The 25,644-nt window shown below is 33.7% G+C and overlaps 1 protein-coding gene across 1 annotated transcript in view; it reads left to right on the top strand.

The window, feature by feature from the left end:
* LOC107190848 (integrin alpha-PS2-like) overlaps nt 1-25,644 on the top strand; it is a 173,172-nt gene that overhangs the window by 78,558 nt on the left and 68,970 nt on the right. Inside the window, 1 exon segment of the mRNA XM_015579733.1 lies at nt 21,108-21,279. Coding sequence (XP_015435219.1) covers nt 21,108-21,279 — 172 coding nt within the window.

The following is a 25,644-nucleotide window of genomic DNA, read 5'->3' as shown; positions in this document are numbered from 1 at the left end:
GGTTCGAATACTAACTGGACAGTTTCGAACGTTTCGTAAGCAGATACTTTGAAAAAGGAAAGCAATACTTTCAAGCAGACTCAAACGAATGAGATTCGAATTAGAACTGTAAGTATTCGGGTATTCGAATAATTCGAATGATTTTGAATATGAATAATTTATTCGATGAACTCGAATAATTTGGTCGAATATTTCGAATAGTACGGAGTTTTCGAATAATTCCAATGGTACGGAGTATTCAAATATTTGAATATTTAAATAGTATGAAGTGCGACTCTGACGAATTCGCACCGTTTTCGGAGGCTTTTACAAGAGTTCAATCAGTGCACACAAGATTAAATCGGCGTACGATATTAGAATTCTTTTTGGTCTAATATTTTATTCAAATAATTCTTTGCAACAAATTATTCTCTCTGCTTATTGGAATAATTCATCATTATTTATTTGAACGATTTATTGGAATAATAATTGTAAAACTATTCGAATAATAATATCAACAAATGATAATTGTTCTCGCTTAAAAATTTGCAACTTCAACAAAGAATGGCGAAAATTCAGATATAATATTTGAAAAACGAATAATTGCAAAGGCCAATGTGAAAAGCATTTCACGATAATGTGTAAAATTGATTATGATCAGATTCCTATTCAGTACAATCCAAAATTCGATCACTTCGAGTATTCGAATACTCCGAATAATCTGAATAATCCGAATATTTCGAATGCTTCGAATATGAAATTCGAATTGTACTGCAATTCGAATATTCGAGTATTTGAATTCTAGTGCTATTCGAATATTCGAGTATTTGAATTCTAGTGCTATTCGAATATTCGTAAAAATCCTAGTTTGAACTTTTCGTAACTATTTTGAGAATAGTAAGTGGTACTTCCAAGTAAACTCGAACCGTAGCCGAGTAGATTTGAACCTTTGTTGAGTTCTTCGATCAGAATTTCTCTACTCTTTGCAATTATATGTGGTTTAGCGAAAATGAAAAAAAGTAGTCCAGATTACATTTATTTACTCATCTTTTTTTCAAGAATGTTAATTTGCTACATTTTGTACAATTAATTAATCACCCGCATCTTACTAACACTTATAATTCGAGTACTATGTCTAATGAGTTCGAGCTTTCAATGAAGGGAAGAAATTTTAGTAGAAGTGATTATTTTAAATATACACCCCCGTTCATAAATATTAGGACACTTATCGAATGTGAAGTAAGTGTAATAAGATGTTACGAAATTGGTGGAAGTTGAAAGTCTGAAATGAATATTTTTTGTGGGGTCTTAACCCCTTGCCTTATAACATCGTGTCCCACACGTGATGAAGATTTCAAACTACATTTAATAAACATTCATATAATTCGTTTTCTTTAAATCGAAATGAAATACTGTTTCGCTGGTATTAACATTGAAGATTTAGAGTCAATCTTACGTTTGCCATAAGATCAGAAATCCTGTTGTATCTAGAAAATTATTAACGATAAAGTAATTGTTGAGAGTGCAATCGTCAAAAAAGTTGTAAGACAAGGGGTTAAAATTTGATGGACAACACTTCTGTAAATAGAAAGTGATAGAAGTGGCTGAAAATATATAATCTTTATTGAATATCATATTTTCTCCGTACTGACCAAGTATCGTAATACTTATACATATACTACAGTGTATGCAGTTATAAGAATTTCAGTGTATTATGCATATGTATAGTACGCGAAATGATTTACTCTGGAAGTGCAAGTTGATTCGAAAAGTGCACTAACCTGAAGATTCTATGTTCGCATTGGATTTTAGCCTTATACGATCTTAAAACATTAATGCGTAACATAACTATAGTAATTAGAAAATCGTATTGTTTTATAAAGGAACACATTTATGAACATGCATATTATGTAAAATACGTGTAAACTAATTTATATGTTAATCTGTTTCTTTATTCAATAGCGATTTGGTTCACAGATGAGTTGCATATTAAAATAAACAATATTCTAGCATCCAATAAATTTCAACATCGCTTTCTCCAATATCGCATGCAAAACAGCCCCGATTATAAATATTTTCTGTCAACGGATCCATAAAACAGTATATTATCAGAAAGCTCGGAACGTTGTAAAAGTCATGCGGACTTAACAAATTTCCAGAATTATTTTTAAGGACGATGATCATACAGTTATTTTTGCCACGTAAAACACCTTCATCCTCGGACTCTTACAGTCATAAAAATCATACGATCGAGAAAATAAAACTATCGTAATATAACTCCACAATTTAATCGCTACGTGGTAAATTTCAACGTTCAACGATATATCCCCCTGAGCTATTTACCATTTCGCGACAATATTTTCCGCGTTTAATAAGTCTACTGGTGGCATAAAAACACCACTCCCAGAAAAAATATATTAATCCAACAAGCCCGCGCGACGAAGAGGCAACAACCGGCCGATTTCATGGTAAATTACGGCCTCAAATGAGCCCACCGTTCGCCAGATCATAATCCGATTTGTCATACTCCCTCGTAACGCGCAATTTAACGCGTAATCCTCAAACGAGTAACGGAGAAAAGAAGCTCTAAAGAGAAAGGAAGATAGAAAGAGAGGAGTTTACCGGATTAACCGCGCGAATCAGAGGCGGGAGCGTCTGGAAAGAGGCCTGTCGAGGAAGAAAAAATGGGACATCGGGAGCTGGTTCGAAACTGGCGCCGTAATGGTAGATCGTAAAACGATGGTCCCGCGGTCATCCCGCGCCGTAACAAACCTCTCTCCGGGACATTTTATTTATCGTGGACGGGATTAATGACGCCTGTGCGTGGCTGCGGTAGATCGTTCGACGCAAGAAAAATCAAAAGGCACGTCACGCGAAATTAACGAGGAGTTTAAAGCGTGGACCAATAAACTCGTAATTAGGCTTGGTAATTAGGGCCCCTCGATCTCCTCGAAAAACCCATCATGGACACGTGTAGTCGCGTCGATTATGGAGTGCTTTGGTTCGCCGCGACACTACACTTTTAATTCGATGATTCTGATTAAATTTTGTGTCAATTTGGAGTAGATTGTTTTTATCATCGATCACGTACCATACGAATGCACACATTTTATATATTGTCGTGAAGCTTTTGTTCCTGTGGTTCTTTTACTCACGTGCCGTTTCTGAGACTGATATTTTTAGGAACGTGTATAACAATAAAATTTTGACAATATTGTTTAGAGCTCGACATTAACTTAACTTAAACATTTATTCCTCTGTATTGATACCTTAAAAAAGAGGGCCGAAAAAAGACGGTTCTTTGGGAATTTTTTTCTCGAAAACTATAAGACCTTTTTCAAAAAATGTGTCTGTGTTTCAAAGACTGCAGTTTATAGATTATAAGGTAATTTTTTTATTTAAAAATATATATTAGTAAGTAAATGGTGAGCGATCTCCCGGATGTCTCTTCACAAAAAGTGGTCTGCCGTGATCACTGTAACTTTGTAACGGTTCATCTGAAATTAAAAATTCAGTAAGATTTATGTAATGGAAGAATCAATCTTGTCCTTGAACGTGGGGTTTTTCGAAATATTGAATAGGAACAAAATAGCGGACGTTTTCCTGAAAAAGTGCGATCTTCACCTAAAAAATCACTCGTTTTTGGTCAATTAAAAAAAAAGTATGGAACGAACAAAAGAATCTTTCGTTCAAGCACAAGTTTTTCTAATTTAAAATAAGGCCCAAAGGCTTCATGTAAATCGACACAGTAGTTTTCGAAAAATATTGATCACCGATTTGAAACATGTAGTTTCGAGAAAAACGCGTTTAAAGTTGCAAGTCAAGCTTACACTTGTATAAAATGTTCATTTTTTAACGCCTGTAACTCTGTCATTTTTAATTGGATTACCTTGAAACTTGCACAGAATATTCTCAAGATGTTGTACTTAAAGAAAATGTTGAAAGGGAAAAATCGACTTTTTGAAAATTTCTCACTGAGCATGACCCCTTAACAAACTTAAATTTAAAATAAAAACAAAAGAGAAATTGAACAGATCTGAGGTCGTGCTTCTTTCGAAATTACCAGAAAATTGATAAATAAAAGAATTTCACAGGCAGCACATGATCAGTTAAGAGTTAAAGAAAATTTGACTTAATGTTCTTTTGAAAAAAAAATTCGGTTCCTCTGATAAAAAATTTGATTCTGTAAGTTCTCAAAGACTTCAACCCAGAAAGTAATTATGGATCGTACATCGACAGTTTCCTCCTGTTTCAAAATTTAACACGTTGGATGCCGGAGGATTTTCGTACCTTTCCTTAGTAGCAATGACTGTTGGCATTTTGATGGGCCTTTGGTGCACTATTGGTTGGCCAACAGTTAGAATTGTCACCCTTTCGTGCAACTGGGCCAACAATCATACCCAATGTAGGGCCCACGTTACTATACTACGAAGGGCCAACTGGAGGTTTTTTTCTGTAGGACCAATTGTTGAGTAACTACAATAAATCAACAATAGGAAGACAGTTGGCTATACTACACTTCCATAAAATCCTTTACAAATATTTGAAGGAGCATAACACTGGAAATAGTATTTATAATAATTACTTGTTATAATAATTATATACATTTATAAATTATATACGTATATGAAACAGGTAAACAAGTGTTTTACCAGCAAAGTTACCTTTACAATTTATTATGTACAATTTATACATATAGCTAATTGTTACAAATAATTATTATAAGTTATTTCCAATCTTTTGTCCCCTGACTCTTTTACAAAATATCAAATGTCAAACGTGTTGCGCGTAAAATATAGTAATAAATTGTGAGTATATTCATAAAGAAAACAAAAAAATCAATTTGAAATATAATAACAAGTTTTTGGTTGTAGTTACATTTCTGGCGTCTTTAAAACGATATTTAAATGCTGGGGAACATTGGGTGGGCCAATATTGTATTATCATTGTAAATTTCTTGTTAATTAACCAACTATAATAATTGTAAGCCCAACATTGGATATTCGTTGGCAAATTGTCATAACTTTTTCGTCGCAGGCTCTATTTTGAGAATTTACAGGCAAAAACACTAACTAAATCCTAACTAACTCCCAACTGTTGGATACCATTCGCCAACCATAAATGCTAATAGGGTTTAGCCGCAGCGTCCAAGTGAAATCTTCGTTGCACAGAGTGTATAAGAATAAAATGTTATATAAAATAATTGAAGTCAACTATGTTATCATACTTTTGACATTTAGTTTGTAGAAGTTCACCGATTTATAGTCCAATATTAATAATATCGAAAAGTATACTGTCTAGAGTGGGGGTGACCGGTGACCACGGTATTCAACGGACCCTCGGCACCACCCCCATAGTGTCACGTTCCACATCGCCCAGCCATCGATCCCCCGAAGTCGCACAAAAATGGTCTGTCGGTGTTCACCGAAAACCGCCGACGATTCCACGGAAGTCGTTTCGTATCGGTTCCCTTAAAATACGGTCGATCTATCCTCGTTGGTTAGGTCTCTGGGTGCAGCCGACCCGAGATGACCTCATTCACGCTCAAAAATAACTTACGCCCGCCTGGTCGTTCGTTCGTGAACGAAACGTCGGACTCCTCGCCACATTTGCCCCCCCTCCCCAAAAAATTGACCGACAACAATCGAATTCTGATAATTTGGCTGACCCTCGGGATTTTGGCACTGCTGCATTAGTGGGCTATACCTGTGATGCGGTAATAACGAGGAAAAAGTAATTTTAAAAGCAGAATATAGGTACAGGGTGTCCCAGCTAACAACCGGAACCTAATCATTAAACTGCAGATTTTTATGTAGAATCACATTATCTAAAGTAATTTATAATGACAGGAGCAAATATAGGAATTTATTTTATCTTTTAAGTATCTTACTGGGTTCATAAGAAAATAGAAATCTTGTTATTTTTATTGTATTTCGCTGAGCTATAAATGCATCAAATCCGAAGTCTACTAATCATCATCTTTATTTTTAATGATATGAGAAATGTTTCGAATATCTACTGTTTGAATAGGTGTAGAAGGGGAATATTTTACGTGGAATATGTTTTTAATGATCTTTTTTTTTTTTAACATTATTTTGGTCGCCGGTAAATTTTTGCTAGGATGTACCTACTTTTTTTTATTGCATTATGTAACACGTGTTAAAGTGCATTTAAATATATCGAACTTATGACCTTGAGTGAACTTGAACATTGAAGAAATAATGACAGTCTGAAATAATGTTAGGATATATGTGCACTTAGGATACATGAAGTTTCTACGTTAGACATGCTCAAAGTAATGTCCATCGGTGATGACGTATACTATCTAGAACGAGAAATTACCGATTGTGATGCTGTTTCTATCTCTCGAAGTTGGGCGAAATGTAATCTAATTACAAAATCTAAATTGCAATTACGATGTAATTTCGGGACAAATACAATCACATTGTAAGTTTTATTATAAATTTAGTATAGTTAATTGCCTTACAATTACATGGCAATTAAATTGTAATTATGATTTGGATTTTGTAATTAGATGACATTTTGCCCAACTGTAATTATTCGATTCTTCTTGACTTCCGGATTGGTAGGTTGCTGCTTTTAAACATTTTCTTGTTTCCATTGTTCATTTTGGTATTTTATTGTTTTTTTAATGTTCGAGTTCACTGCAAGGTCAGAAATTAGACATATTTGAATGCACCTTAACACGTCTTATATGATACAATTAAAAAAGTGTAGACAGTTTGGTAAAAAAACCGACAACTTAAAGAAAATTCGACAAAAATAATTATAAACAAAAATGTTCCATGTACGATACTCTCCTTCTGACACCATGCAAACTATGTTTGAAATATTACCCATGTAATTAAAAATAAAGACGATATTTAGGTGTTAGATGGGCCACCCTGTCTAAGGGTGTCATTTAAATCGATCCCATTAAATTTCTTCGAAACCATTGATGATTTTGAAAAAATTTTCTGAAATAAAAGTTGACTGGTTTCGAGGAGGAAAGAATTTTATGTACCTAAGTAGTTTCTAAGTTATTTTTTTAAACGGAATCATATACCTTTTAATGCACTAGTCGATGATTACACATCTTTCTCTATAGAAAAAGTATTAAATTATTTATGCTCAAAGCCATTAATTTAGGATGCATTTAATGTCAAAATTGCGCGCGATATTGTGCGTGACATCTAACATTTAACATTGATCATAAAGTTCAAGAAAGTAAACGTCATCTTACTATTACCACTTTTATTATTAAAATTAAAATATCTTCTAAACTAATGATTTTTCGGCATGAATAGCCTAATCCAGACCTGATCTGTAAACACTTAACGAGCTTAAACAATTGTCCGTCAAATGTCTACTCATTCAAGATGTATCATTTTTTTTATAAAAATTGTACTTCTTTTTATCTTTTATTCCTCGTTCGAAACTCTTTATCTAGATAATAAATTTACCAATCTCTGGCTGTACCAAACCATTAAATATCGGATTATCCAAATTCCACTGTATCACGAGAGGACAACAAAAGCAAGGAAACGAGAAAACAAAAGTCGAGTAAACAAGGAACACCGAAACGTAATCGTTCGATAAAGGAATCCATATTTCCCGAACTGGGGATTCCGTATCTACATATACTTCTACGGCGGGGGTACTCAGCCCCGGTTTACAATGGAAATGCATTAAGCATTACGGGGGAATATTGCAATCGATAAAATAGTGGTATATTGTTGTAATTTACGGTACCGCCACGAAAGATACGGTCCTACCAATATGGCGCCGCCTGTCAGTGCGGGTCTTTCGAGCTTCGGGAATTTCCTGCGTGCACATGTGCGTTACACGTTTCCGAACAATAAAGGTCAAACGCGGGAAGAGTTTACGGTGGGCAGGCCAAGTTTCGTTCGTTCGCTCGTAAAGTTTCAGGGAATCGTAAAGACACACCACCGAGCTTCTGCTTTCACGGGGACATCCACGTTTTCCGTGGAAAAACCGGTGATTTATTTTCAAGGTACGCTGCGGAGACTTTCGGAAATACATGAGGGCGTGCGAAAGCGGTCATTGATGAACCGGAAAACCCATGCTGGTGGGTCAAGCAAACAGCAAGTGGCATAAAATTTTGGGGAACGGAATGGAGGAATTGTCTTTGTAGTTGAACGCAGTAGGTAATAATTACTTTATTATAGGGTAAACGAATGAATGAACACTTAAGAGATTTTGTAACCATTAAAGCTATATTTTAAATCATAATAATTTTAATAAATATTTGGCACATGAAAATTAGATTTTTTATTATTCATACGTTTTTATAACGTACCTAGATTTTCATTTGATAAATTGGAAAAATGTAACTCATTAAACTAAGAAGAAAAAAAACAGATTTCACCAGTGAATGAACAATATTAAATAAATGAACATTTTTAACAGTGGTGCGAAAATTGTTTGAATATGAAACAAGGAATTGAAAAAATCAATATTTTATCGTATACGTATTTTAATAAGTTAATTTACTATTTTTTGTATACATATAATGTTCATTTACTGGTGCATCCTCCCTATGGAAGTAGTAATTATAAGATTTTACATGTAGATATTTGATTAATTATGCGGGCAGTTGCAAGAAAGCGTCGTTTGTACGTGTACTTCCAATAACTACTATTCTAAATGCAATTTTTACAATTGTTAAGAGTATATAATAGGAAACTCTGGAATCTTAACTTTCTGTGGGCAATGTGAGTCGTTGACGATCCAAGCGAAATCCCATTATTCCCGAAATTTCTTCCTAATTATGTATTTTTATTGAAAAAAGTTTTAAACATTTCACTTAACGAATGATTGTATAATGTAGTAAAGACTTTGACAAATTTTCCAGATTTTTCTTAGATTTTTTCAAAGACTAAAACAGTTAGAAAAATTTGTGCTAGGACATAAATGACCCCGTTTGCTTATGAAATGTGAAAAAATATGTTTGCCTACAGCGGGTTAAAATACTTTTATCAACATACAGTCTTATTACTTATTACACATTGATAATACTGTTTTCATAATAATGTGGGGATAAGAATGATTTATTTTTTCAAAGTATACTAGAACAAGTTAACTTAATATTAAAATATAGCCCAATTGAAATCATATTTAATCTGTTGTTACACCATAAACAGTATTGTCTATTAATGGTAAAAGTCTTTGGTGTATGGATGGTCGTTGGTACCGTTGGATTTTAAATTAAGAATACTTCACAATTTATTAAGGGAAATTGTAAAAAAATAAATGTTAATTAATTTACATGATAATTCATAGATACTTGCTTGTTTACGTATGATAACTTCAAAATCTCATGTCACACGTATCTGTGTACGTTCACTCTGAAACACATTAACTCAATCAGATCAACTCTGTATGTACAAGGAATTTTACGCAACAGAAGGAAATGTAACGAAGAGAAGTACTGTAATAAAGAATTTCGTAGGAATGCAAAGAATTCCCAATTCACCCACGGATATTTGGTGAGGGAAAAATAATTTGCTACACATGTTAATGTCATACATTAAAAAACTTTTAATATACGGTGCTTGTGAATTTAAATAATTATTTATATCTTATACAAGATAATGGCAAAATAAGCAACGTGACTTAAATTTTGATGTTAAATTACGATTTAAGAAAACACAGTACAGTACATTGGAGTTACCCTTTACCCTGCAACTACTTACAAATTACATATTGCGATCGTATTACTTTGCCTTTGACAAGATAAAAATTATCTCGCAGAACATAAAGCAAGCTAAGGAGCCACAGAGGCTTATCTAAGAGAGAGTAAAGTAACATAACTGTCAATTTGAGATTCTATTCTTTCACTCGTTATCGTCGTCTCGGTACACGATGTGTCGTGAGCACCGCTATCAAAAAATGAAAAAGGAGTGAGCAATTTTATTGAAATTCAATGGTTAGTGTACTAGATTAAAAAATTCTGTACTTTATTAGAAGAGAAAAAGTAGAAGTTTTTACTCATTCTTCTAGTTGCTGTAAACGAAATGTGATCAATAATATTTATCATTAGACTACGAAGGATTACCAGTCACAGGAATTAAATATGTAATATACTTTTAGAACAGATACTATTTAGTCAAAAGTATTATATAGTACACAGTTTTATGTGCACCAATACATTTCTTTACTTTTTCTACTTTAGAACTAACATGGGAAGATACCGAACCCACAAACGATGATTTTAATGAAACTTATATAGGAGTTCTCCAAAACATATTTGACATGTATTTTTTTATCGGCCATCGTGCATGTTAAGTAAGTGAATAAGTTAAGTATGAAAGGTCTCAAAAATGCGACGTAGTAGGACAAAGTTTTTTTTAAATTCTGTATTTTTGAATGGGGAATTTAATCACGTACAAAAATTTAGGAAAAAATCATTTGTTTAAATTATATATGGAAATGTGTATTGTTTGTTTAATTTTCTTATGTGAATAAATTTCATAAAGAAACGCAATTTATCAAAAAAAAACTTTTTCCTACTACCTCCAGTTTCCGAAATAGTCCAAGAACTATATTTCCATTACTCAATATTGGGGGCAGTTATCACCCCCTTAACATGGACGATAAAAATAACATGTGTCAACTATTTTTTGAAGAGCTATCTCCCGTATCAGTTTCACTAAATTCGGCGTGTGAGGGTTTGGTATGTTCCCTTGTATCTAAGATGCAGATATTAGATATAACATATAACGGGTTTTTCAACAGGGACTTTCTTTTTCAATTTTAAATGGAACACAGATTTTAGATGAAAGTTCTGTATTTCTTTATTGATATACAGGGTGGGGTAATAACTATGTCCAGTTTGAATATTGCCGTTATTTGTAATAATATGAAAAAATGTTATATGCGAACAAGACATGCACGTGATGCAGCGATACGAAGATTGCAATTTTGCATTGACGCAAACGGTCATCACTTCGAGCATCTCCTGGAATGTAAGAAAATTTATTTTACTACCACATTTGACCTTGCATGACCTTCAATGATAGCTCGCTGAAGTCGTCTCAACACCGGCTATCACATCGCGATAAAAAAAAACAGCATTCCAGTCAAAAAAATAGAGATGACATTGAAATCTCCTCTATGCCTTTACCCACGCAGAAAATGTTTGTGTCACAATATGCCCCCCTTCATACCGTGTAAGTTTTGTATATAACATTTTTTCATATTGTTACAAATAACGGCAATATTCAAAGTGGACGTAGTTATTGCCCAACCCTGTATAATGTAGAAAGTCTAGAATTTATGAATCAAAAAGAGTATCGGACAAATGTCCACCGGGACCACGTTTATAGACGTCGATCCTTTTGTCAAAATTTTCGATTACATTTTTCCATAATTGAGGCTTTATCTCACCAATTACGCGTCGAATATTGGTTTTCAAGACTTCAATGGATTGTGGATTATTTGCATAAACTTGATCTTTCACATAGCCCCATGAAAAATAGTCTAATGGCGTTAAATCACACAATCTAGGCGGCCAATTGACTGCAGAATTATGCGAAATTATTCGATCGGGAAATTTCGTTGCAATAAATTCATTGTTTCAGCAGCTGTGTGGCACGTGGTTTTCACAGATCTACCATTTTCGTGATGGATTTTAATTATTTTTATGCGATTTTCGATTGAAATTGAAGATATTATAATAAATTGTAGACCTTGTACTTGACATATATGTCAAAAAACAGAATGACAAAAGCGTCACCACATCCAAAATTGCCCCTATTAAAAAACAAAGTCCGTGTTGAAAAGCCCTGTACAATCATATATTATACAGGTTATTATATAATATCTATATCTATGGTATCTATAAACTAGACACTACAGATAAGTCTATAATATAATGTAAATACTATAGAAATTAACCTACTATAGATAATAACAGTACCTACTATAGATAATCCATCTTTTATATTCCCAAGCAGTCTCGAAAAGTGGAAAGGAAATCGGTTCGAGCGCTGTTATAATACAGATCGAAAAAAGTCGTATCGTTTTCGCGCGATGTAGGTACGTACTCTCTGGCGTTGAAAACGCCGCGAAGTGGATGGCTGAAGACATTAAAGGAACCGTACCATTAGCCACGTTTTAAGTTCTTTCGAGTGGTCTTTTTAATGAAGAGTGAACGCAGATACGGTCGAGGCGCAATCATCGAAGAAGAATACGGCCATCACTCGAACGATTATCGTACGACTTCCTTTCGTCCGCTTGTCTTTTCTCCTCGCAATAAAAAGCAGCTTTCCGTTGCCGAAACGGGCGATGAAAATGCGTTACGAACGTGTCATTATCTGGTTTTAAAGTCTTCCTGGCGACGGGTAAATTACGCGCGGACACATGTAAATCTGTCGTTAAACTCGAGCAAAAGAAGCCAAACGGTGTCCAAATGATAGATTCACGAATATCTATTGTTCCATGAAACTACAAAATAGAATTAACATTTTTCTAGAAATAATTATATATAATTGTTTGTTATCGCCATACTTCTGTCATTTTGGTCAAGTAAGTTGTGTCGGTGGTTATGAAAGTGATTGTAAGTCCACAAATAAAAAAAAGTGAGTTTTTTGTTTTACGTTATGTTACATTGATTTATGTCTCAATGTTATGAAAGAATTTTCGAAACGAAAAATACATGACTCACTTCACTTTCATAATCACCAGCACATGATCCCTTTTACCCTGTTACATCTATCACTGCAGATCTACTACAGATTAACTGATCACCAAAATCAGTAGATTTGACGGCTTCAGATTTTTATTTATGGGGATGTTTAAAGCCATACGTTTGCGTGGATATTCCACAGACGTTGGAGTATGTAAAAGAAAATACAATTCGTCGAGTTGTAGACAATGTATCTCTCGAAATATTGGACTTAGAAGGGATGTTCGCAAAACGATACACGTCGATTTTCCTGTAACTTTATTAAGTAAAATTAGTTTTTTGGAAATTACTTCCTACTGATATATTGACAACACATCGATATAAAATTTACCTAATTTTCTCGGTACCTTCTGTAGTTTGAGTTAAAAGCGAATAAGTAAAAGGGACGCTTCAGATAGAAAGGGTGGTTTCTCCCTTAAAGTCTAAAAGTAGCACCAATCAAGAACGAAAAAATTCTTAGGTTAAAAAATTGAGCAAAGTTACAAAAAAATCGGCGTGTATCACTTCACGAACACCCCTTGCTAGTGATGTTAAGCGTAATTAAAAAGAGTAGAATTTATGTAACTGCTAATGGGGGTCAAAACGATGTTCGAATAATTTTCCTACAGTTGTAATAAGAAGTAGATACATATTAGTATTTAATAATAGTTTCCATTCGTTTCTTAATTATTAACGACACAAATCACTTAGTTACTTCTGCCCAAACCTGTATAAGTACATTTAACATAACATCAACGAAGAAGAAATGCACATTATTAAAGCCATTATTACTTACTAGACTGTGGACGTTTATGTATTTATAGCATCCCCTACTTGCAAAACATAGCAAAATAAACAATCTAGTAAAATTTAATGATATTTCTGCATTATCAATAACATATTAAAATCCTTAATATAAAAAACAAAATTCCATGCAATTTTGATTTTCAGATATCAATGCCCAAAATTGAAAGGTTTGGATAAACGTCCGCAGTCTTGTTAATGTTGTCACATCAGTAACAATTTTTAGTACATTTTCATTTCTAGAAGGCATCAGCAGCCTTTGTAAGAGCAACAGATTTATTCCTATCACGATCTTTACACTTCGTGTCTCGCGAAAATAAGAAATCAAAGAAAAAAACTCGAAACCCTCTGGCCACGTTTCACCTCTTTGCTGTCTGAGCGTTCTGCGCCGTAGAATCATCATCAACGCCGTCGATCAGCTGTCTGTTCTTTAATATCACGATCGAGATACATCTGGTATCCCCGTGTCAAGATACAAGATCGATTTACTTAAACCGGCTCGGTCACGATCGATCCGCGAGCAGCTGTAACCCGTGGTAATTCGGACTTCCCTCTTCGTATACTCTCTTCCTTGGTGTTCTCCTTACCCCCGTTCCTCGGCTGAACGAGACGCATTCAAAGGGGTACACTAAGGACTGCTTTATTTGGGACGTTCGATGACCAAACTCATTCTTCTTGTTATTTCTTTGCGGCTGTCCAGCGATTATTATGCGTTTCGATTCGGGGGATATTTTTGTATCCCCTTCTTCGCGTCTCCTCTAGCAGCTGTTTTCATCGGTGATTCGTTCTCTCGTGTACATTCGACAAGAATAATTCACGAAATTTTCACAGTACAAAGTTATCGAAGAAATAAATTTAGAAATTGTGTGTAAATTTAAACACTTTGGACTGCATTGTTTGTAAATAGGTGAAGGGTCATTCCATGCGAAATCGAACACTTTTAGAAGTAACATTTCGAATTTTGTTGACACTTACATATGTTGTAGTCTTTAGTCATATATAAACGTGTCTTGGAGGATTTTTATAAATTTTTTAAATTGTTGATTTTACAGCTGTATGAAATGTACTTTCAACGTTTTTTCAGTAAATCATTACTGTTGAAGTAACCAACTGATCGAAATGCGATTTGTGGGTTGTTACAGTGGAGACAGAAGAGTAACTAATAGAAATAATTTCAATTAAGAAAAAAATATTTTGTAACCATTTAGTTTGCAATTGTTCTAAAGAAATGCAATGTTATAGTAGCGGGGCACTATTTAAAAAGTTGAAAAAAAAATAACGATATAGTCCTATATATCCTCTTTGTGGACAAATTTTCAAAAATATGGAGACTTTAAAATTGGCCATATCAAAATTAATTGAAGTTAACGCTGCATCGAGTCACACCGGCTCTTAAAAATTTATCGGTAAAATAAACTATTATTGGTCCTTTATCTCCTCCACTTGGTGGAATTCAAGTGTTAAGCATTGTTACAAATACACTCAATTTATAAAACTAATTTATTTCAAATATTTCAAGAAGATTCATTCATAAAATATAAGAAAAATCGAGTTTTATTGCGTGTAATAAAATTATAATAGGAGTTATTATATAGAACTGTGATAAAAGTAAAAAAGTTGTCGAATGACAACAAATGAAAAATGGCATTAGATGGTTTCATAATGTTAACAAGTTCTTGCGAATCATTTATATGTCACATAATATACATAAAAAATACAACAACAAATTTCTTTCGTAATTTTTTAATATGTCGAGAGTCAAAGGGTTAAGAAAATATTCTTAACTAAAGAGCAAATGATCGACACCCAGTTACACAATTAGATGAACACTGTATCCGATGAGTATCTTTCTATATTCTATTCCTGGACCAGTAAATCAAACACGACCTATCGTCGTGTGAAAGAGCTTTAAGGCTACAAACGCGACTCGTTTCGAGATCCCAAACGAACCTGTTATCTGAGTCAGTACTAACCTCGCAGCCCTTCCGTTTGAGAAGATAATAAGGCACTCTGATAGATCCTTGAACGATTAAATTAAACTGGCGCAATGGATAAATTGCGCTATAGACTGACGTGTGATTTTCTTTTCATTTCTGTGTTCCCCGTGCTGAGTCTTCTTTTCTGATCGGTTCTTTGCTGACTGCAAACCAAAAAGAACGCCCAATTAAGTCTTCAGTCCATACACAAATCGTTTTCGATTCAATCGATTGATTGATTAAAGAAAGGGTCGCGAGTACCCTTTGAAATTGTTAACGAGGTGAGCTATGCTTTTTATAATATATTCGAATTAAAAAAATTAATTTTTGAAATATGGAAATTGCTTTTATTTTACATACATATAGTACACACGTTACTGAATTTATACAGGGTGCAAAGTTAAATACATATTATATGTATGCCTAAAAGTAAACGAGAAATTTAAATTCTGGTTTTTGAAGTTGGTTGTTTAATTTCGATGTGCACATGGACTGTGATCAAATTAATTAATTCGTTAACCAATATGTATCATGTCTTTAAAAAACTACATTTGTGACTTCGAGCACTGATACGAGGGTCATTCCACGCGAAATCGGACACCTTTTGGAACACCATTTCGGATTTTGTTCCAATTGGATGTTGTAGTCTTTATCGATATATAAATATATCTCGAAGGATTTTTCATAATTCAAAAAACATAAATCTTAGATATGGATTTATTAAATTTCATTATAGCCTCAGATTAAAAAGTTGTAACAACCGACCTTTACTAATTTCTTCGCGATTCCGACCAATACCAACATTTTCAATTTTTGTTTACCCATTTTTTGTCCCCAACTTCACAAAAGAATTCAAGTCATTTGGACCAATTTTAAAAAAGTTGTTCCGTTTTAAAGGGTGTACCCATACTTTTGACCGGCAGTGTAAAATCCTGAAATTTCTAAAAAATATCTAAAGACCAATCATTTCTGTCCTAGCATATTAATATTTTCGCGATCTTCTCGCAATTATTTGATCGTAAAGACATTGTCACTGATTACGGCCACCCATAAGAAACTTTAATGCGCGGACTAGCGATCGCGTCCAATTTGACCGGTCGCGATGAATCACACTGCGAACAGGACGATGCAGCCTTAAATGCAGATTACGCTTATATGCAGATTCAGGGGAGAACAAACGTCGCGTACACGCGGCGACCCGGTAACATTTTAATCGGTTTCCAAGGCCTAGCTCCGTGTAAACGAGCCCTAACGAGCGAGACGCGCGCTGATTCCCCATGCACGGGGATCGTCTGTTTGCGCTGGCTGCTGGTGCACGCACGCTACATTGCATTATTAATTGCGAGCCAATTAAGGCGCGTTACAACGTTACCACCGCCCTACCACGCGAGCCTTCGTCGAGAATTGAACGAAGAAAATGGCCGAGCATCGTTGATTAAAGAGTGTCTCGAAAGCGAACTTGAGATATTGAGATGGAAAGTGACTTAAGGGGTCATGCTCAGTCAGAAGGCCGAAAAAAGAGTGTTCTTTGAGAATTTTTTCTCGGAAACTATAAGACCTTTTACGAAACATGTGTTTGTGTTTCAAAGATTGCAGTTTATAGATTATAAGGTAATTTTTTGATTTAAGAATATTTATAAGTGCGATTTTCACCTAAAAATCACTAGTTTCTGGTCAATTAAAAAAAAAGTATGGAACGAACAAAAGAATCCTTCGTTCAAGGATAAGTTTTTCTGATTTGAAATAAGGTCCATGTAAATCAACACAGTAGTTTTCGAGAAATATTGATCACCGATTTGAAAAATGTAGTTTCGAGAAAAACGCGTTTAAAGTTTCAAATCAAGTTTATACTTATGTACAATGTTCATTTTTTAACGCTTGTAACTCTGTCATTTTTAGTTGGATTACCTTGAAACTTGCACAGAATATTCTAGAGATGTTGTACTTAAAGAAAATGTAGAAAGTAAAAAATCGATTTTTTCAAAATTTCTGACTGAGCATGACTCCTTAAAGCGTGTCTCGAAAACGAACTTGAAACAATGGGATGGAAAGTGTTTGCCTTAACATCCGCATCATATTGGGGTTGACCAACAGGTAATGTCGGATTTCTGCACTAGACGATGCTTTTTTTTCAATACGAAGCAGTACTACTAACTAATACAATAAGGTCAATTTTCGTTATTTCTAATCATGTAAGAGTTTTGTTATGGCAGAAATTGATTTCTATTATTTGTTTATACAACAATCAACAAAAAAGCTTAGATACACAATTTAAACCTCCTTTTATAATTATATTTAAATGAAAGTATTTATGAAAACATTTTATCTTAATAATAGTTCATTTAATATGGAGTATCTATAAAATGTCCCTATGTCTGCTCAGCGAAAATGGAAGTGCCAGAACCAAATTTGACACGTTTCTTCCTCGTTAAGGTAGCTTCCACGTTTTGTATCGTATCTAATCGGGGCTCTACATGGCGCTTTGGACTGTTTATCAATTTTACCAATTTAATTTGAATGATTAATAGTTTAAACTACTTCACAATACTTACATCTAAAACATTTTACAAGTAACTGGAAAAAAACAAATTTTGTTAATTTAAAAAAAAATTGGAAAATTTATCGAACAAACCAAAGGAAAACAAGCGACGTTACTGTGAGCAGCAAACATGCGTAAAAGATACTATCAAACGCAGTGGAACTTAAGTTTGCATACTTTGATCTTAATGTTTAGTTTTCTTTGATCGTTAACATATCTTTTTTTTCAAGCCATCATAATCTCTGTAAAAAAATCTAATTTTTTATGAAAATCTAATTTTTTATAGCTCATTAAGATGTGATTAACTTCCCAGTATCAATTACAGTTCTATAAGGCTCGTGTTGAAAAGAAATTTTTATAAAGTTTCTTTTTCAATAATTTTATCATTGACCTTGCGATTTTTGGGTAGCAGTCGAAGTTTGAAGTGTTTAAGAATGTTCTGGTAAATTTTCAACTATATTTATAAATATAAAAAATTTGCGGATGCCACCTTAAGGGGTGTTTCAACGTGGTACCATTGCTGTCGCATCAAAACACTATCTTCTATTGAACGAAATCTCTTCTGGGTTCTCACACGCACAATAATAATCGGCGTGTTACGTCAATCATCTGTACTTGACCAGGCAGCCACTCTAGCAGCTGATGACCTTAATAACACTTCGCATAAATACAGTACCGGACAAATGTCTTCGGACAAAAACCATTTCCTGTATTATTTGAATGAAGGATACTACTGATGCTACATTAAATAACCAACGCTTGTCTTGTGTAATTGTTGTTTTCTTAGGTTGACCACACTCGATATATTTACTAAATGTCTTCCAAAGTTTTTATAATAATAATTCAACCCCATGGTTTGCACACAAAAACCTCAGTAGAGAATTCATAGTAACAATAAACAGAATCATTACAATCTAGCAGCCTCCCTGAACCGTGTCGGTATTGTAAATGACGCTAAATGCAAATGTAACTATGAGTATGAAAACCTGAATCACGTAATCTGGCAATGCGAAAGATATAACTCACATAGACCCAAGCTAATAAAAGCGCTTCACAAATTAGGCTTCCAACTACTGCTAAATGTAGACGTGTTTACAACCACGCCAAACATAAAAGCATGCTTATATATAGTCTCTTTTCGTAAAGACTGTAATCTGCGCATATAAGAATAATGTCTTCTATTATATACTTGTAAATGTTGCCTTGTTTGTAATGGTATCGCTAAATAAACCTGCAAGGGTTTAAAATGCTTATTAATAAAAAAAAAAAATTTAACAGTAAATACTCCGGAGGGCAGAACTTCAGTAACATCACCATAACAACAAATACAACGAAAAATGTCTTTGTCTGAATTCATTTGTCCGGTATTGTATACGTGTATAACGACGCGTACTTTGTGTCTCATCGACCAGAATTGCAATTTAGAATTTCCTTGAAACTCGTTCGCAACGGTAGCCTCGTAATGGGCCCGTGCCCGGTGTCTTGAAACCTGGAGTGTATAATAAATTCGATTAATTATAGAATTCACGGAATTTTCGGCGTAGACATTGAATACCGTCTCGTTTGCTGAGATTCGTGTGACTCATGGCGTGTCAATCTCGTTAGGGTTAAACGCGGACGGACTCAGTTACGGCGCACTGTAATCATTATGTTTCTCTGAATTGTGGTTCTTTGTACCAGAGGTGAAATATTTGATCATATTTTGTTATACAATGGCCTGTAGAAGTCTCGTTCATTTTAGATGAAGCAACAGAGTCTTATTCATCGTTCATGAGTAATACTTCCTCTTGTGCAGTGTGCACTCTACAGTTTAGCACACTTGGTAGCGATTTTCTATTCAATTTATAGTAGGTATTGTAGATTTTCCTTTGTATTATTTTATTTATTATTTTCCTTATACTTGTTAAATTGGGAATTTAATTTTTATTTAAATTGGAAATTTAATGCAAGATTAATTATTAATTATTATTACAAGATTTTATGCATTTGTAGGAAATATGAATGTGCAAAATACAATATAGAAAAAATTCTACTTTATTTTAAACCTGATAACATCGTTAATGAAGGAAATGAATATCTAACTTAATTTCAGTTCAATAAATCAGTCTATGAAAATCTGAATTTGGTAGCAGTCTAGTTATTAATTTCGTATTATTGGGAAGTCAGTGTTCATGTATTTCTGAAAAAGAAGATCTCGTCCAGTTTGTAATAAATTGAATCCTGTACAAGTAGTCTAAATACAAACAGTTACGGAGCTTCTGGTATAACCGAGCCACTCGAAAGTTTTGAATACTTATGCATGCTTTCAGCTCCACCCAAGAGGTTCTCTAAACATCTAAATGTGGCAGTGATTCCAGTTCGGTTGCATAACACAGAAACCGAACGGATCCAAACCTGATGTCACGTCACTAGTGTTTAAAATGGTCGATTCACGACAATCTAGAATCTAGGTGGTAAAAATAAATAATTTCGTTTTATAGTATTTATAATTATTTGGTAAATAATAATTTTGGATCTCTGTAATTGTTGGTTGAAACCCTTAATCCATTTCAGGGATGAAATATTTTTTAGAATTGTCGGTTATCTATTAGAAATTATCCTTCACTAATGGATTACTTGTAGGTAAATTTAATAAAAGGGAAGCAAAAATACAGTTTTACTCATAAAACTTTGGAATACAGAACATTGTTTAAAATGCAATGGTTAAAAAAGGTATTTTCATACTAAAGTCTTCAAGAACAATACACCATTTTTTTTGTAGTTAAACTGGAGTAAAGTAATGGATATTTTCATAACATAACATAAGAACGTAAAAATCAATTTCTGCGATAATACAATTCTTACACATGATTAAAAATAGGGACACTGACCTTATGACTCTTCCGTCAAAGTGATCCTTTTATCCGCCCAATCGACTATTTTCGACCGTTGCGCGTCATCGCATGGACTCACGTGCGATTTCAATCGGCATCGAAGTCTCCGGCTACCGGGGATCAAGTCGTAGCGCTCTTAACGAGTCGACCGGCCACGGTCGTTATGTCTAATTGCGATGGAACGGTCATTAAACGATACGTACACATCGGCGGCGACATTAAACGTTCCCTGTTTTATATGTCCGCAGGCGTGCGCCCCCAGGTACATCTGGTTCTCCGTGTCGCAGCCGAAGTACGATCCCGAAGACAATCGATGGAGCAAGGAATCGACGGCCGGAAATCGAAGGGAACCCGTCGGCACCTGCTGGGTCGTTAGCAACAGCTTTAACGAATCGCAGGAATTTTCACCCTGTCGGACGAGTGAGTACCTTTTTTTTTGTTTCTTCAGTCTGTTCTGAAAAAGGTACACGATACATTGCGAACTTTGGCAGATTTAGGGCAATCGGAAAGTGATCATTTATTGTATCGGGTTAGGTCAGAAGTCTGCGTATTTTATTAAAACCTTACGAAGAAATAAGGTTAATCATGTGATTTTTCTTTTTTGAATAACTTCTTTCCATCTTTTTACCAACTGGTCGATTATAGCGTTTAAACTTTCGCTGTCGATATATGACAAGCATCTGTAGTATTTCCAATCTTTGAGATTTTGAGACGGGCAGGTATTAGGCATGACTTTTTATATTTTCGAGTGAGAACTTTTATATATTTGTTATAGTGTTACACTATGAAAAATAAACGACCCCTCTGGAGCCTAAAAATAAGCTTCCCGTACTATAATATCATTATAAATATCAAAGAATTTATTTGTTATTTTATTATTTATGGATGACAAAACCGGTCATTTCATAGAAATCGCTGTTGATCTACGATAAATATCTCCAACATGGGAGTACCTAGAGTAAGAGAATAATATTTAAAAACTACACAAAAAGAGGAACACTTTTTTAACTACATATACATACATGTATCACAAATCCAAGTCGGTCTAAGGTCACTTTTGACCCCCTTATCCGGCTCTTTTGCCATCTATTTTATTATTTATTAATTTCTTATTTTATAGCTTATAATTATTGATCGAGAATATTTAGTTTACTTACCTGAAACCATGAATGTGTACATTATTATAAATTAATTTTCTCATTAATTGGCATTATGACTGACTTAAAATCAATATTCTTACCCAAATCCAAATGAAACACGTAGATACGTAGGTAATGCTCTTTCTGAAAAACACCAGAAAATTCTAGAAAATCAATATAACTTCAAGAAGAAATCTTTCATTAACTACATCGAACAGTGAATATAATATGATTAATTCAAAATATTTTTTCTCAACTTTTTTCTCAATGTATGTTTAATATTTTATTTACATTCATCAGATTATCGTACAATACGTTGAAATGTTATAGAAGTCCGATATTATTAGCATCAATCCAACGTTTAAACGAATAATTCACGTTATATTTCATTAACACACAAAGTATATAATATACACAAGTACACACAAAGTATAAAACTTATATTTTTAATTGCATTAGAAATACAGCAACAAACGTTTCCAACGTTCTCTGTGTTCCTAATCCGTTGTTTTGGCACTCGATTCGAAACCGGATTCTCGGAATTTATTGCGTGCGTCCCGTTACACGACGGTTCGAGTGCTATAAACAGTTGTAAACAGCACCTCGAGTTGAGGAATTTTGGTCGTGTTCACAGTCACGAGGGCGCACAGTGTGTCGATCAATGTATAAAAGTAAAAAAATCAAAATGTTAGTAATGAAAAAAACTGTTACTAACCAAATTTAAAGTGTAATACTCCTTACAAATTTTATTCAATATACAAGTTTATTGTTAAAATTGGAACGTAAAGTTTACTGCAACAGTCTATGGATTTTTTCAACCATGCACTCTACAGATCATTTGTGTATTTAAATTGATGTGCATAAGTTGAGTTCAATACTGTAGTACCTTTGAAATTAGTAAATAATTTTAATATAATAGTAATAAGTTGTCTAAACTATGAAAAGATCTTTAAAAAATATACCAAAATTACCTCCGTAGTGTTTTGTATATTCAATTTAGAACACAATAAATTTTACATTAAAATCGAGATCAATTGTCCAAATTCGTCCAAAATAGAAAAAATTATTAACACGTTCCATAGGCCCGTTTATTAAATAGACTTATTATTTTTATACAGTCAAATCCAACCATATCATACTATAAAAACAAATATAGAAAGATTAAAAACTATGAATATTAAATATATAAGAAATTATATAATAATGGGTGAATCATATATTCAGTCGTCAGATACAAATACTGATTCATGTTCTGGCTGAGATGATGTTTTTTACAGTAGTTAAAATAATTTTGACGACAAAAAATTTGTCACTAAATGCTAGTTTTTACTCCCTCGACAACACATTGCATTAGTAAATATTGATAATGGTCTTCTTATTCACCAAAAAATCAAGATAACATTAATTTTTTTGAGTGAAGCTGTATATTTTTGTATGTACCAATCGATGCATCCTTGTAATCTCTTAAAAAAAGTATTAGGGTACTTAGGTTGAAAATCGATTAGTTCAGAAGTTACGATTTTCGTCCCGAACGCCCGTATACTCGAGGCGGCAGGCTCGTTTCAAGAGAGGTAAATCCTTCCAGTCCTTTGAAGTATATCCCGAGGGACGAATTTTCTTCGAGGACCGACAAGGACCCGCCCGCGACATGTGGCCGTGTCTACAAAGTATGGCCGCCATAAATACACTTGGTAACAGGATATTTCCTGGCGTTCACGTAGGTCCGCCCGTTTTAATGACAAAAGGCGTATCGATTTTCGTCGTGCCTGGTAAACGGGTGCTTGTTTATGGTGATTTCGGGAATGGAATGGCCCGAATCACCTGTTTCGATGTCTTGATTCCGTTCACGAGTGAAAAGATGACCATGAACGTTGAATTTTATTGATAATAATCGAGATTAATTTTAGCTGAATCGAATAAAAGTTAATGCTGGAGCTACCGAAGATAAACGTGTTTCTATTTCTATCATGGTGGTAAAAGGGACAGTGTTGAAAATATGCAAATTGGTAAATTAACAAACTTCTTTAGCTATACGGGGTGATTTAAAAAAAAGGGTTCATAACTTCTAAGATAGATTGTACTCGTCAAATATTGAAAACAAGTCCTAATTAACATGGGTCGAAAAAGTAATATTTTTAATGTTTTAAATAACTTTTTGTTCCGATTAAAACTAGTGGCTTTCTTGCTTCGGTAGCTATCATACCAGATGGGAACAATGGATTATCTGTCGAAATAAAAGAAGGTAAACCTTCTGCAACCAGGAAAAGGTGAAATTATAAGATACTACATATTTAGCCTAGAAGTTATGAACCCTTTCTTTTCACTCTGTATATTGCAATAAAAGTTGCGAAGAATTTAAAAAAATTCAGTGTTCTGACTTTATAGTAATTTTTTTAAGAGTTTATGAACCAATAGTTTTAACTGATTTTTGTGGTTCTAGTGTTAAATGCATAATTGTTTCAATTAGTTTGAGTATATATGAAAAAGTAGTATAAATTTAAAGCATAGATTGGTGAGGATCGTTTTCTAGAGTTGCTTTTTCCTTAAGGAGAAGGGTATAAGAGGTTTGATAAGAAATAAATAAGGTTTTAATAATACATATTACATTGCTGCATAAATTTCGTTCATCGATGTGTTATTGGATTATTTATCTCTGCAAGCATAAAATGTTAAGCATACAGATCGGATTAAAAGTGCTTAGTATAAATCTAAATACAATATCTTTTATAACAATGGAATATCTGCCAATAGTAATTCTAGTAAGAGTCACAATATTTGCAGCACTCCACTATGTAGATATCACAACACTTGCATAATTTCAACTGATTTTGATAAAAAAACAGTCGCATGGGTGTTATGCGTGGGCTAGCAAGGATTGTTGAATGAATTGCTGATTATTTTTCTTAATCATTAGCTCCATTCATAAATTCACTACGAAAATAATCACGTTATTCCTGCATTTTATATACAGTAGCAGACAAAAAATACCACTTTTCTGAGTCTTCATATTTTTATTATTTCTTAATTAATGTCATCTTAAAACCTTAATAAACCGGATTTTATATAGCTTTTAATTCTCTACCAGAAGATATATTAAACACATAACGAAAGTTTTAAGTTGTTGAAAAATAATAAAAATAAAACGAATCGAAAAAGTTTTTGTTTGTCCACTACCGTACGTATAACGTAATAGATCACTGTTTCATATATTTTTACTTATTTTTTACATAGAAATATAGGAGAATAATGAAGACATGAAATAATTACTGGAAAATTCAATTTGTTATTTATACAAGTTAAATGACGATTCAAACAGTAATTATTTCTTCTTCAGAAATATGAAATTCATGTGTAAATAGTGGTTCTTTGAAAATTTAGAAAATGTTTCCATGGATTTCTTTCAGTCGGTTCTAAGAGATACTTAATCATTAAGTGCAGAGACAGGAGTACATTTTCTTCTTTTCCTTGCGATAATGTGGCCGGAAGATAAGTTGCTTCAGAATGCAGTGCATTTTTGTATTATCTACCACTTATCACCAGTAGAACAGACTCTCAGCGCAGATTTCGAAAGTTATTTATGTGTAACGCAGTATCAGCGTGTCTCTCCCACGTCGTTTCAAATGTTTCGGAAGTCTTTCCGGTAATG

The sequence above is a fragment of the Dufourea novaeangliae genome, unplaced genomic scaffold (assembly GCF_001272555.1).
Source record: "Dufourea novaeangliae isolate 0120121106 unplaced genomic scaffold, ASM127255v1 scaffold205, whole genome shotgun sequence".
NCBI lineage: Eukaryota > Metazoa > Arthropoda > Insecta > Hymenoptera > Halictidae > Dufourea > Dufourea novaeangliae.
The sequence above is the reverse complement of the archived record's forward strand: the minus strand, read 5'-3'. Positions and strand labels throughout refer to the sequence as shown.